Here is a 16614-nt window from a genome sequence, read left to right on the forward strand (position 1 = left end):
TTCACAAAATTTGTGTGTTCCTTGCAACCCTGCCGTGCGCTGTTTCGCCGCAGGAAATGACGTCACAGATACGATGAAATGTTGTTTTGTTGCCAGCATCCAGGCGGCAAAACGGTTTTGAACGGCTGTAGCGTCGAATCGCCGCACCAATGAGAAAAGTGTTACTGAGAAAGGTTGTTTGTTTTGATGTCCTCTATACGAATCTGTGATATGTGTGCGCCATTAAAATGACACCCTGTATAATATTCGACTCGCCAAGGCTCTTTATGTAGAGACTGGTCCATTTGGGGTTCAAACTTCGTAAGGGTTAGAGTTACTTTGAAATTGAGGACATCTTCATGTTTCTCTCGAAACTCTAGTCCAGGGATTCCTAAACGTTTTCGTTTCACGGCGCCCTTAGTGTTTCAAGATTTTCCCGCTGTATCCAAGTCAGAATGTAGGCCTCGCTTGCAATGCTCAGTTAGTGTGGTTAGGTTGCTTCACTTAAGTTAAAAAATAAACACATATTTCAAATTCAGAATACATATTGTACGTGTATGCAAAAAGTACTAAATAATCACAATCATATCACTGATTTAATTTACGATTGTATTTCACAATGTACATAGGATGTGAAATACTTGAACATCTCGCGGCGACCTAGGGCATTTTGGGAATCACTGCTCTAGTCCATTATGATATGTGACACACTTCCATTTAAAAAAATTAAGTTTACTTCTAGATGGCCGCCATGCTGATAACACATCCGAAAAAGATTTCCAACTTTCCTATATCATGTATCAGGATAATTGATTCCTGTTTACCCATCAACTATTCGTTTCAAAAGAGTGTTTCCGCACATGTATGCAATACAAGCACAGAATGGAAAAACTTGCACAGGCAATAGTGGACATGAAAACGAGCAACTTTTCTTAACGTTCTGCTCGTTGAGGTCTCATTTCTACGCTGCGAATTCTCAGAAAACGCCAATAGCGATAATGATTTGATGAAATTAGTGAAGAATGACATCTTGTGGACATCCAGAAAGAAACTTTATCTTTTCTGGAGATCAGAGCTTCTCATCCATTACTTCTCCAGGTCCCAAGAGGGTGATGAGGGGAAAAGGGAATTGCGTGGAGCTATGCTTTCAGAATTTCCGTACATTTGTGCTTCAGTTCCTTAAATCCCTGGATAAAACGGTTGAGGAGATTTAAGCAGAATCAAAGGAAACAAGTAACCGACAGACTTTGTTGGACGCCTTTATTACAGGAATTGGCAACATCGGTGTCTCTAGTGGTGGACAAGTGTCACTTCACGCATAGACAAGATAGGGAAGAAGACAAAGAACGAGTCTCTTTCATAATGTCCAGAACTGTACAACATAACAGATTCGTAAATATTTGGCTATAAATGATAGATGACCCGTGTCAGTAAGTTTTAAGCATATTGTAGCCACTAATGTCAATTGGACATTGCCTAATGTTCCTTAGCGTACCGGATTTGTAGCAAAATCATAGGCCTATCGTAGATTCGATCCCAATCTTCGGTAAACAGAAATTATTTACGTAAAGACGAGAGAAGAGGTGTTGTCTCGAAACGTAATGTTAAGAAAGTTGTCACTAACATGCAGAGCACATTACATTGTACTTTAGATGTATGCTCTATTCAGTTGTATTCAGTAAATATGACAAGATGTTGTAGAAAGTTGAACGAAAACTAATAAATCGAATCAAACATGCATGCTAACATTTCTAATCTTGTTTCATCAACATTTTATCAGTACTTTCATTATCTTTCCAGTGAGTATGTTCTTGGGGTTGGAGACGCCACCTGGGAGAATTGGGGAGGACTGCGATGGCAGATAGTCCTCTGCAACTTCCTCTCCTGGGCGCTGATCGTCGGGTGCCTGATCAAGGGTGTTCAGTCATCAGGGAAGGCGGTCTACTTCACAGCTATCTTCCCGTACGTGGTGCTGGTTGCTCTTCTTATCAGAGGTAGGTGATGGAATAGTTTACATATTATTTATCAATATAATCCATGTACGTACAATGCAAATAATAATAATAGTAATCTTATATATGTCCCGAACCGTGTCTGTGCCTTCTAAGGTGCAAGCTTTTGGATCCGACTGAACACACGCAGGTTCGAACTGAGGAAAGTGTAACAATTTTTCCCCTCGAGATTTCGGTCTGTGTACGGTACCGGTGGCCACCCACCATTGTGAGAAAATTGGGAAGCTACGAATGAGTAGCGCAAGCTGGTCATGGAAATCTACAACAACGACTGGGGGTTCGTCGTGCTGACCACACGTCAAACCGTAACTGGTTGGTTGATTTCCCAGAGGCCGGTGGTCAGTACGTAGGCTCTGGCCCTCACGGGCTGTTGCGCTACGGGTTATTGCTAATCTGGTATATACAAAAATCCTTTCTCTCCAGTCAAACAATACGAAAATTCTTTACAAAATGCATTGTAGGCCACTATTGCACATCCTGCGGAAACCACATTTGAAATTAAATTAGTTGAAGACGTAAATTTAATCATCTATTAAGCTACAGTGCATCTTATGTATAGTGGTAACAATTATTGGGTATGCCTATATTGCATAAATGGGACGATCACTGTTATTTTGATAATTTTCTCTAAACGATGTTGATGTTCTTGGTATTTAGTACGATTAAGTACGATATCTTGTCATCAAACTTTTATGTGTGCATCTTATGTCTTAATCTTCATGACATAAACAGAAATACACATGTCAAGAGTGGAACTTCATAAAATATATATTAACTTACAACAAGATGGATTTACATTTGAACACATAAAGATACACATAAACAAAGTTCAATGTATTTGCTATGCAAAGACCATTACATAATTAGAAGTATAGATTATAATTGACCATAGCTGGCAGTTCACTATGCATAGTAATACATGTTATGGTATATAACAGTGTATTTAAGCCTCAAATTCAAGGGGAAATGTTAAAGGTGAGCACATTGTGTTCGGCAATTTTTGGCATAATTGTTTGGTATGTGACGTAGAAACTTGCACGAAACGACAATTTTGGAATTATTATTTCCAATTATGGCCCTGCAAGCATAATTCAACATAAATTAACGCATATATAGAACATTAATTGAAGCAAAGCTTTTCAAATATTAATATATAGCTGTGCATCACTACGCTATGTTATCTAAGGAGTTCGTTAACCTCGAAAGGTTTTTCCAATACCGTCTTATAACAAAGCTTGTGCAGGGACGTTTCATTTACACGCGACGTAATCACTGGTAGGTCATGGATTACAACAATATATCAGTATCATTGTCGTAAAAGTATGTTCAATAGACGGAAAAATTCTATAGTTTCAACGTGGCCTTCTCAGCATATGAGAACAAAATGTAATTATTCCAATATGGTGTTATCTTGGTGCGATTCCCGACCTACCAGTGATGACGTCACCAAACATAGCATATACGGGCCAGGGCCTTGTTATATTAGAAGGCACTGACCCCACCTGTGTAAATCCCACCTTGCTCAAATCAGTCTCTCGGATTTCAATGATTTTCCTTTGCAGGAGCAACATTAGAGGGAGCTATAGACGGCATTTACTTCTACATAACACCCCAGTGGGAGACGCTCCTTGATCCCAACGTCTGGGGGGATGCAGCATCGCAGATCTTTTACTCTTTGGGCATCGCCTGCGGCTCTCTCATAACATTGTCCAGCTACAACAAGTTCGAAAACAACTGCCACAAGTAAGAATCTTCCTTGTACATAATTCAAACTTAGAATATCGAAATCTATCATACTAATACTTAATAACAAGAAAGGTACTTTAAATGCTAGCAGTAAGATGAATATGAACTATATCGGACAATAGATTTACAGGAACAATTATTTCAACCACGGTTACATTAGGAATTGCTTTTCCTATTCTTGTCTAAGGCACGCTTTAAACGGAAGCATTTCCTTTGACATTTTCGCTCCCATAAATGCTATGTAAATGCTTCAAAAATCTTACAGCAGATAGTATTTTACACGGAAACATTTCGGTTACCTTTTGCGATTGCAATGTACTATAATATAGACAGCATGAAAGGCACGTCGAGTTACACCATCTACGGTGAGTGCACGGTGTTCACAATTGAAACAACTAAAATACGCTTTCATACGTGTACTGTATACGTTATATACGTAGTATGTATATTTTAGCAGCGCCTTTTTGTACCTAATACGAGGGTCACTATTTATATTTTGAGCCTAACAATGAAAAAACAGGAATTTGGCATTGAAAACTGCTTTATTGCTTTTCGAAGTAATCTCCTTTATGGTCAATATACTTTTGCATTCGTTCGAACCATTTGTCAAAGCAGTTTTTCCAATCTTCTTGAGACACCTCCATAATATGGTTTTTGAACGCATCAACGGCGTCTTCCGCCGACGAAAATCGTTGTCCATGCAATTTGTTCTTGACATTCGGGAACAAGGAGAAGTCATTGGGTGCCAAATCAGGACTGTACGGTGGATGACCCATCAATTCGATTTTTTGACTGTTCATAAAGTCGGTTGTTAGACTAGATGTGTGACAGCTGGCATTGTCTTGATGAAGAATGATCCAACAGCGTTTGTTTGTTTTCCGTATTTGACCCAAGACCTCTGGCAAACAAATTGTTGTGTACAATTCAGAGTTGACTGTTCTACGTTACTCTAAAGGCACAGTTGCCTCATGACCAGTTTTCCCGAAAAAACAGACGACCATTTGTTTCGATGTGCTGCGAGCGCAAACAACTTTTGTTGGATTGGGTTCTTCTTGAAACACCCATACAGTCGACTGCTGTTTACGTTCCGGCTCATATGCATATATCCATGATTCGTCACCTGTTACAATCTTATATTCATCTTTTGAAGCACCACGATTGATGTTATTGAGCATTTGTTTGCACCAATTGACGCGAGCGTCTTTTGAGATTTTGTCAAATTGTGTGGGATCCAACGAGAACATACCTTTCTCACAGCTAAATGATCATGTAATATTTTATATATGCTGGTGGAACTAATGCCTATGGTTGCCTCAATCTCACAGTATGTCACGTGACGATCTTGCAGTATTAGGTTTTGCACAGCATCAATGTTTTCTTGAACAACAACTGATTTTGGAGGACCTTCGCGAATCTCGTCGGTGAGCAAATGGCGGCCACTATTAAATTCGTTATGCCAGCGTTTCACAGTGGCAAAGCATGGGGCTTCATCCCCAAATGTGGAAGTAAGTTGATCGATGCACTCTTGTCTTGATAATCCACGTCGAAAATCGTAAAAAATCATCGCATGAAAATGTTCACGAGTTAATTCAATTTTATTGTTGTCGCGCAATCTCCAAGGCAACATAAACAACACAAATGAAGCTATTGACAAAACATTTAAGGTACGTTATGGTCAATAATGCCAGACGATTCCGTGCAAACGTCAAATCACACCTAACTTCAATCAGTGTTGCCAAGGCTCAAAATATAAATAGTGACCCTCGTATCGTTTTACAGGAAACGACTACCTCCAGAGTATGATGTCATCGAGACTTGACAGTTTCTCGGTCTTTTCTCGAGTTGTCAATTCCTGTCTCGTTCTCGTCTCGATTTATAAACATCCGTTTCGATGTTTCGAAATATTGTTATTGATTTGGTTTTATCTAGCTTTTCCGCCACTTTTGGCTAATCGCGAAGATGAGGATGAGTGATGAAATTAATGAAGGGGCATAAAACACCCATGCCGAGGCTGGGATTCGAACCCGGGATCCCTGGCGTCGTAGCACGATGTTCTAAGCACTCCGTCACGGTCGTCTCGAAATATTTAGTATGAACAACATGCGCAGAGTATCGTGGATTATAACGATTCTACAATAGGAACTCGTGGGCTAGGATGCTAACCTGAGTCAGCACAGCTATATGAAAGTCAGGAACTACAAGGTTCGACCACGTGATCGCTAATAACACCTGCCCAAATGTTCATTGCAAACCTCTATTGGTGGCGGTGTTCTAATGTGAAATTGGGGATTGTGTGAATGATCTAACTTTTTGAGTAGGGAATTTTTCACGGTTGAGACATCATTCACAAAACATGGTTTCTTTAACTACCATAACAGCCATATGTGTACGGATCACAATCAGTGCTACATTAGAACACAACTAACCAGTACCGACGATTGGGTGCTAAAACTTGGGGGTAAGGACAGTTTACTTTCTCTTGGCAGACTAGGCTTAGCATTAAGAGGCCATAGTGCGGGGGCAAGAAGTGGAGGAAATGCCCCCACACCCCCTAATCGCTGCCACTGCCACTAACAGAGGTTTGCTGTGATATATGGTCAGGTGTTATCGGCAATCACGTGATCAGGCCCCCGTGGCGGAGTGGTCAAAGGTATTATACCACACTTCAGTGTTTGTGGGAGCGGTGTGAATATGTAATGTATATGCACCCTCGGGTACTGCAGCAAGGAAGGAACGCGCAGACTTTTTTAATACCCCTGTAACGACAGCATTAGGGGGAAATCGCCAACACTTGATCTGTGCGGGTGAATTTAATTGTACAGTGTCTCTCAAAAGTTTTAGGACAACGACATTTTAAACTAGGCAACCCAATTTACACAAGGCGTTGGTGGGTTGCGTGTAGAGTTAGGCTCAATTTCAGGGTTGCCACATGCACAATAGATATTTATAAAATACGCGAAAGAAATAAAAACAAGTAATATTCTATAAAATTATTAAAAATATCACTATTATATCGCAAGTGAGAAAATTCATTCTGAAAGAAAAAAAAATAGGTTTTCTAGTATTTCATCGCTGATGAGTCTACAGAAAGGAAAATATGTGAGAGAAAACGAAAGGTGACAAAGGAGAGCAGAAAGAAAAAGCGAAAGGAGAAGAGGAAAAGTAGAGGAGAGAAGAAAGAGAGTATAAACGAGGAGAGGAGATGTAGTGAGGAGAATGGAAAAAGATTCTAGGAGAGATGAGGAAAATGTAGCAAAGAAGAGAGAAGAGGAGACGAGAAGAGGGGAGTGGAGAGTAAAGTAAAGGAGAGAAAAAGAGAAGAACGAAAAGAAGAGGAGAAGAGTGCAGTGGAGTCGGAAATTTAAGACAGGAAATGCGAGGAGTGGAGATGAGTGGGATGGAGATAAGATGCAAGAAAAGTAGGGAAGGCGATATGAGATAAAAGCAGAGCGAGCAGAAGGAGGGGAGAGAAGAAGGAGAAGGAGAAGGGACTGAAGAGAAGAGGTAGTTGCAGAAAATATCGTCTTAGCGTCAAGAATTGATGCATTTGTCAAATTATCGACATGAAACATTCAATAACATTTTGAAATATATTGGAGAATGTATTAGATCGGTCCGAAATGCCTTTTGGCTTAGTTCAGAGCAAGGTAAAGCTCTTCCATGTAAGATCTTTGATTTTACCTGCGATTATACCACTAAAAACATGAATGTAATTTGAATATTTATAAGAATTATCCAATTTTTGTCCACTTCTCGGTTCGTTGAAATGGAGATTTTGTAATTTAATATTTCCCCTCCGCCCATCGTTAATTCCAAACTGAATCATTCCGTTTCACACGACGTGGACAATGAACACAATGGGATAGGTCTAAAACTTACGAAAATTTTCTGCCACCCGAAGGGTTTGAACCTACGACCATCAGATTGACAGTCCTGAACGGTAAACACTACCCTACAAGCTTTCGCTCCTGACAGTAAGTAGAAGGAGCTGACCAATGTGAAATGTAGATGCAACTCTCCTCCTACATGTAATGTGCAAACAATATTTGGTTGTAACAAAGAAAACGAAGGTAGTACGACTCGGCGAAAACATTTAATGGAGAATTGCACATGATGAAAACTTTTCATTCGATATTTGCAGAGGTATCCTTGCATTGAACTCGAGTGGGATATGATACTCTAACGATCGTTGTGTACTGGTTCAAAGACATTGGCAAATATTAATGAAATAACTATTTATATTTGTGGCAATTCAGGACATACAAATGTTACCCCTTTTCCCACTCGAGTTCAATGCAAGGATACCTCTGCAAATATCGAATGAAAAGTTTTCATCATGTGCAATTCTCCATTAAATGTTTTCGCCGAGTCGTACTACCTTCGTTTTCTTTGTTACAACCAAATATTGTTTGCACATTACATGTAGGAGGAGAGTTGCATCTACATTTCACATTGGTCAGCTCCTTCTACTTACTGTCAGGAGCGAAAGCTTGTAGGGTAGTGTTTACCGTTCAGGACTGTCAATCTGATGGTCGTAGGTTCAAACCCTCCGGGTGGCAGAAAATTTTCGTAAGTTTTAGACCTATCGCATTGTGTTCATTGTCCACGTCGTGTGAAACGGAATGATTCAGTTTGGAATTAACGATGGGGGGAGGGGAAATATTAAATTACAAAATCTCCATTTCAACGAACCGAGAAGTGGACAAAAATTGGATAATTCTTATAAATATTCAAATTACATTCATGTTTTTAGTGGTATAATCGCAGGTAAAATCAAAGATCTTACATGGAAGAGTTTTACCTTGCTCTGAACTAAGCCAAAAGGCATTTCGGACCGATCTAATACATTCTCCAATATATTTCAAAATGTTATTGAATGTTTCATGTTGATAATTTGACAAATGCATCAATTCTTGACGCTGAGACGATATTTTCTGCAACTACCTCTTCTCTTCAGTCCCTTCTCCTTCTCCTTCTTCTCTCCCCTCCTTCTGCTCGCTCTGCTTTTATCTCATATCGCCTTCCCTACTTTTCTTGCATCTTATCTCCATCCCACTCATCTCCACTCCTCGTATTTCCTGTCTTAGATTTCCGACTCCACTGCACTCTTCTCCTCTTCTTTTCGTTCTTCTCTTTTTCTATCCTTTACTTTACTCTCCACTCCCCTCTTCTCGTCTCCTCTTCTCTCTTCTTTGCTACATTTTCCTCATCTCTCCTAGAATCTTTTTCCATTCTCCTCACTACATCTCCTCTCCTCGTCTATCCTATCTTTCTTCTCTCCTCTACTTTTCCTCTTCTCCTTCCACTTCCTCTTTCTCCTCTCCTTTGTCACCTTTCGTTTTGTCTCACCTCCTTTCCTTTCTGTACACTCATCAGCGATGAAATACTAGAAAACCTATTTTTTTCTTTCAGAATGAATTTTCTCACTTGCGATATAATAGTGATATTTTTAATAATTTTATAGAATATTACTTATTTTTATTTCTTTCGCGTATTTTATAAATATCTATTGTGCATGTGGCAACCCCGAAATTGAGCCTAACTCTACACGCAACCCACCAACGCCTTGTGTAAATTGGGTTGCCTAGTTTAAAATGTCGTTGTCCTAAAACTTTTGAGAGACACTGTACCTTCCGGAAAGATGACCAAAACCCCGGATTTAATCCCTGCCACAGTTTGCAAGCTCTAGTGAATGGGTTTAAGTTAAGTGATGTATGGGAGGAAAACCACCCTCACGAGCCGGGCTTCACATATACCGCGTGAGGCACCTAAAAGTACCACCTGAAATAGCGAAGAAACCTGAAACAGTAGCGATGTGAGGTTTGCGGGAAACAATAATATCAAATGGGGCTCGTAAATCGGAGGTATGGGGTGGGTCGAAAAATATCGACAAATGGGGCATCTGGAGCAAAATCATATTTTTTTAAATGGAACGATATACAATAACATGCATAATATAAAAGAGCACACGCAGAGAAACACAACGCCGTTGGTCTCATGCATCTACTGCACATAGGAACGAAGATATGGCCATGTGAAAATATGTAAACAAACTAACAAGTGGCCCACTTGACCGTCAGTACCACGGCATGTACAAGTATGAGATGTCGGAAGCCATTGGACAAGATGAAGACAGAACGTGTTAAAGGAAGAAAAAATACAGTAGACATCGTCAGCACCATGTATTTGACAGTGTTACAGCATAATGAAAATGACTATGACAGTATGTCGAAGAACCACTGCGTAAGGAGCGAAAACCTGTCAAAGTGTGTGTTCAAAGTGGTGGCCGTCAGCTGCGATACAGGCAACGAGGCGTCCACGCAAAGATCGTTGCACAGAATGTAGCATCTCGTAGGGAATGTTCCTATAGGCTGCAGTAATGCGGTGTTGCATATCCTCTGGAGTTGTTGGCACATCCCGGTAGACAATGTCCTTCAGCTTTCCCCACAGGAAAAAGTCTAACGGTGTCAAATCTGGGGAACGAGCCGGCCATTTGACAGGCCCTCCACGTCCAATCCAACGATTTGGAAATGTATTTTCCACACATGCTGTAGCGCGTCTTGCACTGTGACCTGGGCACCCGTCATGTTGGTACCACATTTCCCTCCTTGTCAGAAGTGGTATGTCCTCCAATAGTACAGGCAGTTCATGTTGTAAAAACTGTATGTATCGGTCAGCATTCAGTGTCCCTTGTATAAAAAAGGGCCAATGAGATGTTCACCCACTATACCACACCACACGTTCACACTCCATGGGCGCTGGCGTTCCACTTGGCGAAGCCAATGTGAATTTGTCACCGACCAATAGTGCATGTTCCTTAGGTTGACATTTCCATGATTGGTAAAAGTTGCCTCGTCAGTGAAGAGGATACGTGACAAATCGGGTGTGTCGTGTCGTAACATCCATGTGCAAAACCGAACACGGTCCACAAAATCATTCCCGTGAAGTTCCTGATGGAGGGAGATATGATATGGGTGAAACTTTTGTGTGTGCAGAATGCGCAATACACTTCGCTGACTCATCCCAGCATCCCTGGCAATTTCACGGGAGCTAACGTGCGGATTCACAGCAACAGCGGCGAGAACATTTGTTGCACCTGCCTCACCTGTAGTTGGCTTGTTCCGCACACGTGCTCGTGGTGTTACACTTCCGGTCTCTCTTAATTTAATAAATAACTTACCAAACAGACGTCGAGATTGCTGTCGTCTGTCCGGATATCTCTCTGCGTACACACGGTAGGCTTCTGAGGCATTCTTTCGACATTCCCCATAAATCAGGATCATGTCCGCTTTTTCTATGTTTGTGAACACCATAATCTTCGCTCTTACCACTACGACTGCTTGCTATGAACTAACACGATCTCGTGGACCTGCTATCGAAACTTGCTCTGCGTAAAGGCAGTTCTGTCAGGCACCTGAGAAGTCTTACATGCCGTGGTACTGACGGTCAAGTGGGCCACTTGTTAGTTTGTTTACATATTTTCACATGGCCATATCTTCGTTCCTATGTGCAGTAGATGCATGAGACCAACGGCGTTGTGTTTCTCTGCGTGTGCTCTTTTATATTATGCATGTTATTGTATATCGTTCCATTTAAAAAAATATGACTTTGCTCCAGATGCCCCATTTGTCGATATTTTTCGACCCACCCCATACCTCCGATTTACGAGCCCCATTTGATATTATTGTTTCCCGCAAACCTCACATCGCTACTGTTTCTGGTTTCTTCGCTATTTCAGGTGGTACTTTTAGGTGCCTCACGCGGTATAAGAGCCGACTCGGCAAGTAGACTGGATCGATTTTACGTAACCCAACAGTTTACTTTCACAGACTAAAATAATAACTGTACAACCAACATGTTTTAGTGATCACCTTGGAGTAAACATGGACATTCAGTTAAATATAGCTTACGTTAGGAAAGGTCGAGGATACTGGCATTTTAATATACAACTATTGCAAGATTCCACATTCCGTATGGAATTTGAACGTCAGTGGAAGAAATGGGAATCCATGAGTTTGCGTCAGAAAGATTTGATTCAGTGGTGGGACTCTTTCCTCAAACGGTCCATAAAATATTTTTGTCAACAATACAGTAAACAACGAATGTCTGACTTCTAAGAGAAATATAATTTTTATTATGCTGTATTATGTGAATTAGCCCATAAAATAGAAAGTTATTCCTCTTAATTGTCCGAATACAAGAAAATTGAAGCTGTTGTCTTGAAGATGTATAATCAACATTTACTGGGAAAAATTATCGTAGTCAATTACGTATGTTCGATCCTACGGAACTACTAACATTATCCCACATGTTAAAAGAGAGAAGAAGAGAAGAACGAAAATGAATCACAGAAATAGAAGACGAGAATGGGTGTAAACATACAAATTCAGCGGATATATACCGATATCTTGTCGATCTCTTTTCCAGTAAATTTAGGGCCCAGTCTAACACAGAACCTCCAGATCTTATCGATTCTCGCCAATTACATTCCGAAGATAACAAAGGAAGACAACGAAACGCTGGTGCAACCCTTTACAATGGACGAAGTAAAGCAAGCGGTAATTACAGGAAAAAAGAATAGAGCGGGTGGAATTGATGGCCTCCCCATGGAACTATTTTAAACCTTTTGGCCCCTGATGAAAGACGTAATGACAAGATGGGTAAATGACTTTTTTCGGCGACAACGGATGGGTCCCTCAAGCTTGTTAGGAGTTATGGTATTGGTACCGAAACCTGGCCGCTGTCAATCTGCACAACATTACCGGCCAATAACGTTCTTAAGTGTAGACTATAACATTTACGCACGCCTTCTTACTAGCCGTTTGCAGCTATATACAGATAAAATAATTGGAAAACAACAACATGTATTAGAACCAAAGGAAGAATATTTGAAATATTAACTACCTTGAGAGAAATAGAGGGCCTCCCCGACGGCGCAGCGGTAGCGTCGTCGCCTTGTAATCAAGGGGTCCTGGGTTCGATACCCGGTGGAGGCACAAGTGGTTAGGGTCCCACTTTAAACTGTAGGTCCAGTCCCGATTAGCCTTATTGTGCATAAGTGGACTTAAAACAACAAATCAATCAATCAATCAATTGAGAGAAATAGTAGCCTTAACCCAAGATGAAAAGGAATCTACAACAGCAATTTTAGCATTAGATTTTGCAAGTGCATTTGATTCAATAAAACATGATCATCTATTTGCATTATTACGCAAAATTGGTCTAGGAGACAAAATGATCGAGGCGATCCAAGGTCTCTATTTCCAAGCAAGAGTAAAACTTAACGTAAATGGAATGCTGACGAAACACTTTCCTTTGCAACAAGGCCTCCGACAGGGATGTCCATAATCACTTCTCGCCTTTTGTTTAGCTGTAACACCTATCATAAACTGACTACAGGATGAGGTAAAAGGAATAGAACTATATTCTCAAACACATTGAATCCTTGCATATGCAGACGATGTGACAATAATACTTCAAGATGAACATGATCTGAAATCAGCACAAAAAATACAACACAACGGGCTTGACGGTGAATCACCAAAAATCGAAAATTCTACAACTGGAAAAGGACCCAGCACATTGTTATAGATGCTCTGTCTATGAGAATGTAAAGAACGTGACGATATTGGAATAGTTTTTGACACCACCTTAACAGAAACCAAAGTAAAAACATATAATCAAGTGGTGACACGCCTCCGACATGCAACTTTTCTAGATCGGCGACGGGAAATATCAATAATAGCCAGAGTAACCTACGTTAATATGTTTCTTTTCTCTAAAATGTGGTATGTAGCGCAAGTCTTAGAACTCCCCAAACCAAAAGCTGCTGAAATACGTCGTATAGCAACACAGATTATTTGGCAAGCACATGTACCTAGGTATTACGGGTCGCGTATGAGACACTGTGTCTACCTGAACGAGTTGGAGGACTCAACCTGATGAATGTTAAAATAAAAGCACAGTCACTTCTAATACACCGAAACATAAAACAGTTATTAAGTACAACACAGAACCTGACAGGGCATGTGCTACATTCTTACTTAAGAGATGTAGAACTTACAGCCCCTGTCTCAGTGCCAAAATTAACCAGTACTCTCAACTATTTTCAAACAACGATGTTGGAATTTACGTATTTACTCATAGCATGGCCGCAATTACAAAGTGAAACAATTACTGGCAAATTCATATATCGAATGCAGTTACAAAGTCGACGAGTGATGACAAGAATTCTAGCCGTTCACCCTACTATCAAATGGTCAAACGCATGGCGTAACTAGCCCGACCCTGTGGCCGAGTGGTTAGCACATCGCGCTGCGACGCCAAGGGTCCCGGGTTCGAATCCTGGTCGGTCTTGGTTGTTTGTGAATGTTCATTCATCAATTTCATCAATCATCCCCATCTTTGTAAATTAGCCAAGAGGCACAAAACGCGAAGTAAAATAAACTAAATCAAATCAAATCAAAAATCAAGCATGGCGTAACTGCACGACACATACCTGCACCTGTGCGATCTATGTGGTACCTAGCAGTGCATGATAAAGTCTTGACAAAACAGATGGCGCTCCGGCTACAATTGGAAGGGAACGAAGAATGCGGATTTTGCAGTTAAAGTGATAGTTTGAAACATAGACTCAGTACGTGATGATTGGCAATACCTTTGCCAAAGACTAGGGAAAATGTGCCGACTTCCTGCCAACCACATTACAATACACCATATCCTACTTTCAGACTTTAATTTTTACCCAAGAACCAAATGACAGGCTGTGCAGTGGATCATAGCTCAGTATGTGCATTATGCCTTTGTAGCGACAGCCACCGAAAGCCGCTGACTTTTGCTGCCACCTAACGGGGGGAGAAGGAACCGCCTTACCAGACGCGAGGTGATTTGACCCCTGGAAGCAGGGGTGAAAGACTGGGGACGAAAAACAGAGAGAGGGAGATTTCCAGGCATCGCGAGGACAACGACTGGAGCGGTCTCCTTCGTTATTACTCAGTGTTTTCCTTCGGTATTACTCAGTGTTTGTAGTGTAGCTGTAGTGTTCGTCTAGAATAAACAAGAAGGTAAGCCAACATCCTTTGTTTTGGTGATTATTTCCCAAACTGGTGACCCCGACGTGATCGTTTTTTTTGGGGGCCGTGAATTGTGATTACCCCCTTTGTGTACCATACCAGCCGGATCGAACAAGTTCACGCTAGACGACGCGCCCAATCCCCCTTTGTTCTGGACGCACCAACTACACCGCGATGACAGAGGAACTTCAAGCGCAGCTCGACCAACTCAGGCGGGAAAACGAGCAACTCAGACAGCAAGCACTTCAACCGAGGACTCCAGCACCGCACGCAGTACAATCGCAACAGGACTCCGTACATCGAGTGAGTGTGAAGCTCCCCCCATTCTGGCCCGAGGACATGGAATTGTGGTTCTCCCAAGTGGAGGCCCAGTTCACCATCGCCCACATCACCCGGGAGGAGACGAAGTTCGCATACGTCGTGGGACAGTTAGAAGGTCGGTACGCGTTCGAAGTGAGAGACATTATACGTACACCACCGGCAACCGACCCTTACACCCGGCTGCGGACAGAACTCACGCGAAGATTTTCCCTGTCTGAAAATCAACGATTGCGGCAGATCCTGATGGAAGAAGAAATGGGCAGTCGCAAACCGTCCCAGTTCCTACGTCACCTCCAGTCACTCGCAGGCACCACTCCCATGCGTGACGACTTGCTGCGCACGTTGTGGCTCCAACGCCTGCCCGCTCAAGTTCAAGCGATTCTGCAGGTGCAGTCTTCGGAACTTCCGCTGGACCAACTTGCCACGCTCGCGGACCGCATCGTGGAGGTGAGCCCCCCCATGCTCACCCCCGCGACAAGCAACATCGCCGCACAGTTCGTCTCGCCCAACCCGCCGGCTATCTGCGCGACCGCGACCGCGACGCCACTCGCGCCCGCCTCCGACACGGTTCGGCTTCTCCAACGCGTCGAGGAGCTAACTCGTCAAGTCGCGTCCCTGCAAAGCGACTTTCGCGCCTTCCGTGGCCGCTCGCAATCGCGTGACCGTACCAGCCCGCGCCGCTACGGCCGCAGATCGCCGTCAAGAGGAAGAGATGAGGGAATATGCTGGTATCACCACCGCTTCGGCGACCAGGCTCAGAGGTGCAACGACCCATGCACGTACGCGCCCGCGACAACAAACACCAACGGCAGCCGCTAGTCGCGGCAAACGGCTGCCGTCCTGGTGGAAGCCGCCTGTACGTGACCGACCGCTATAGCCGCCACCGCTTCCTCGTCGACACAGGGTCGGATATTTGTTGTTTCCCGAGACGTTTGCTCCCGGACCGACGCCATCCGACCGACTACGTGCTCAGTGCCGCAAACGACTCGACGATCAAGACGTACGGAATTCTGCCCCTCTGCCTCAAACTCGGCCTGCGTCGCGAGTTTTCATGGCGTTTCGTCGTCGCGGACGTTTCCGTGCCCATCATCGGATCGGACTTCCTGGACCACTTTGAGCTGCTGCCGGATTGTCGCAACAAGCGCCTGCTCGATGGACGAACGGGACTCTCGGCTCCCTGCCAGCCAACGAACACTATGCAACCCAGCATCAAGGCCTTGTCGAACGATTCTTCATACAGCGACGTCCTAGCCGATTTCCCGACGCTCACGCGTCCCGCCGGCACGCCGCGAGAAGTTCGTCACTCCACGGTTCACTACATCCGGACGACCCCGGGCCCCCCCGTGTCTAGCCGACCTCGCCGCCTCGCTCCAGATCGCCTACAAATAGCCAAGGCCGAATTTGACTCCATGTTGCGCGAAGGCACCGCACGTCGCTCCGACAGCCCTTGGTCTTCGCCGCTGCACATGGTACCCAAGAAAACG

General features: G+C 42.9%; 1 protein-coding gene across 1 annotated transcript in view; it reads left to right on the plus strand.

Annotated features, from left to right (window-relative positions):
• The window catches only part of LOC145987777 (sodium- and chloride-dependent GABA transporter 2-like), a 116045-nt gene that overhangs the window by 68978 nt on the left and 30453 nt on the right, over positions 1–16614 (plus strand). Inside the window, exons 6-7 of the mRNA XM_083122463.1 lie at positions 1780–1973; positions 3554–3734. Coding sequence (XP_082978589.1) covers positions 1780–1973; positions 3554–3734 — 375 coding nt within the window. The remainder of the gene's footprint in view (positions 1–1779; positions 1974–3553; positions 3735–16614) is intronic.

This window comes from Lepisma saccharinum, chromosome 5 (assembly GCF_977018435.1).
Source record: "Lepisma saccharinum chromosome 5, izLepSacc3.1, whole genome shotgun sequence".
Taxonomy (NCBI): Eukaryota; Metazoa; Arthropoda; class Insecta; order Zygentoma; family Lepismatidae; genus Lepisma; species Lepisma saccharinum.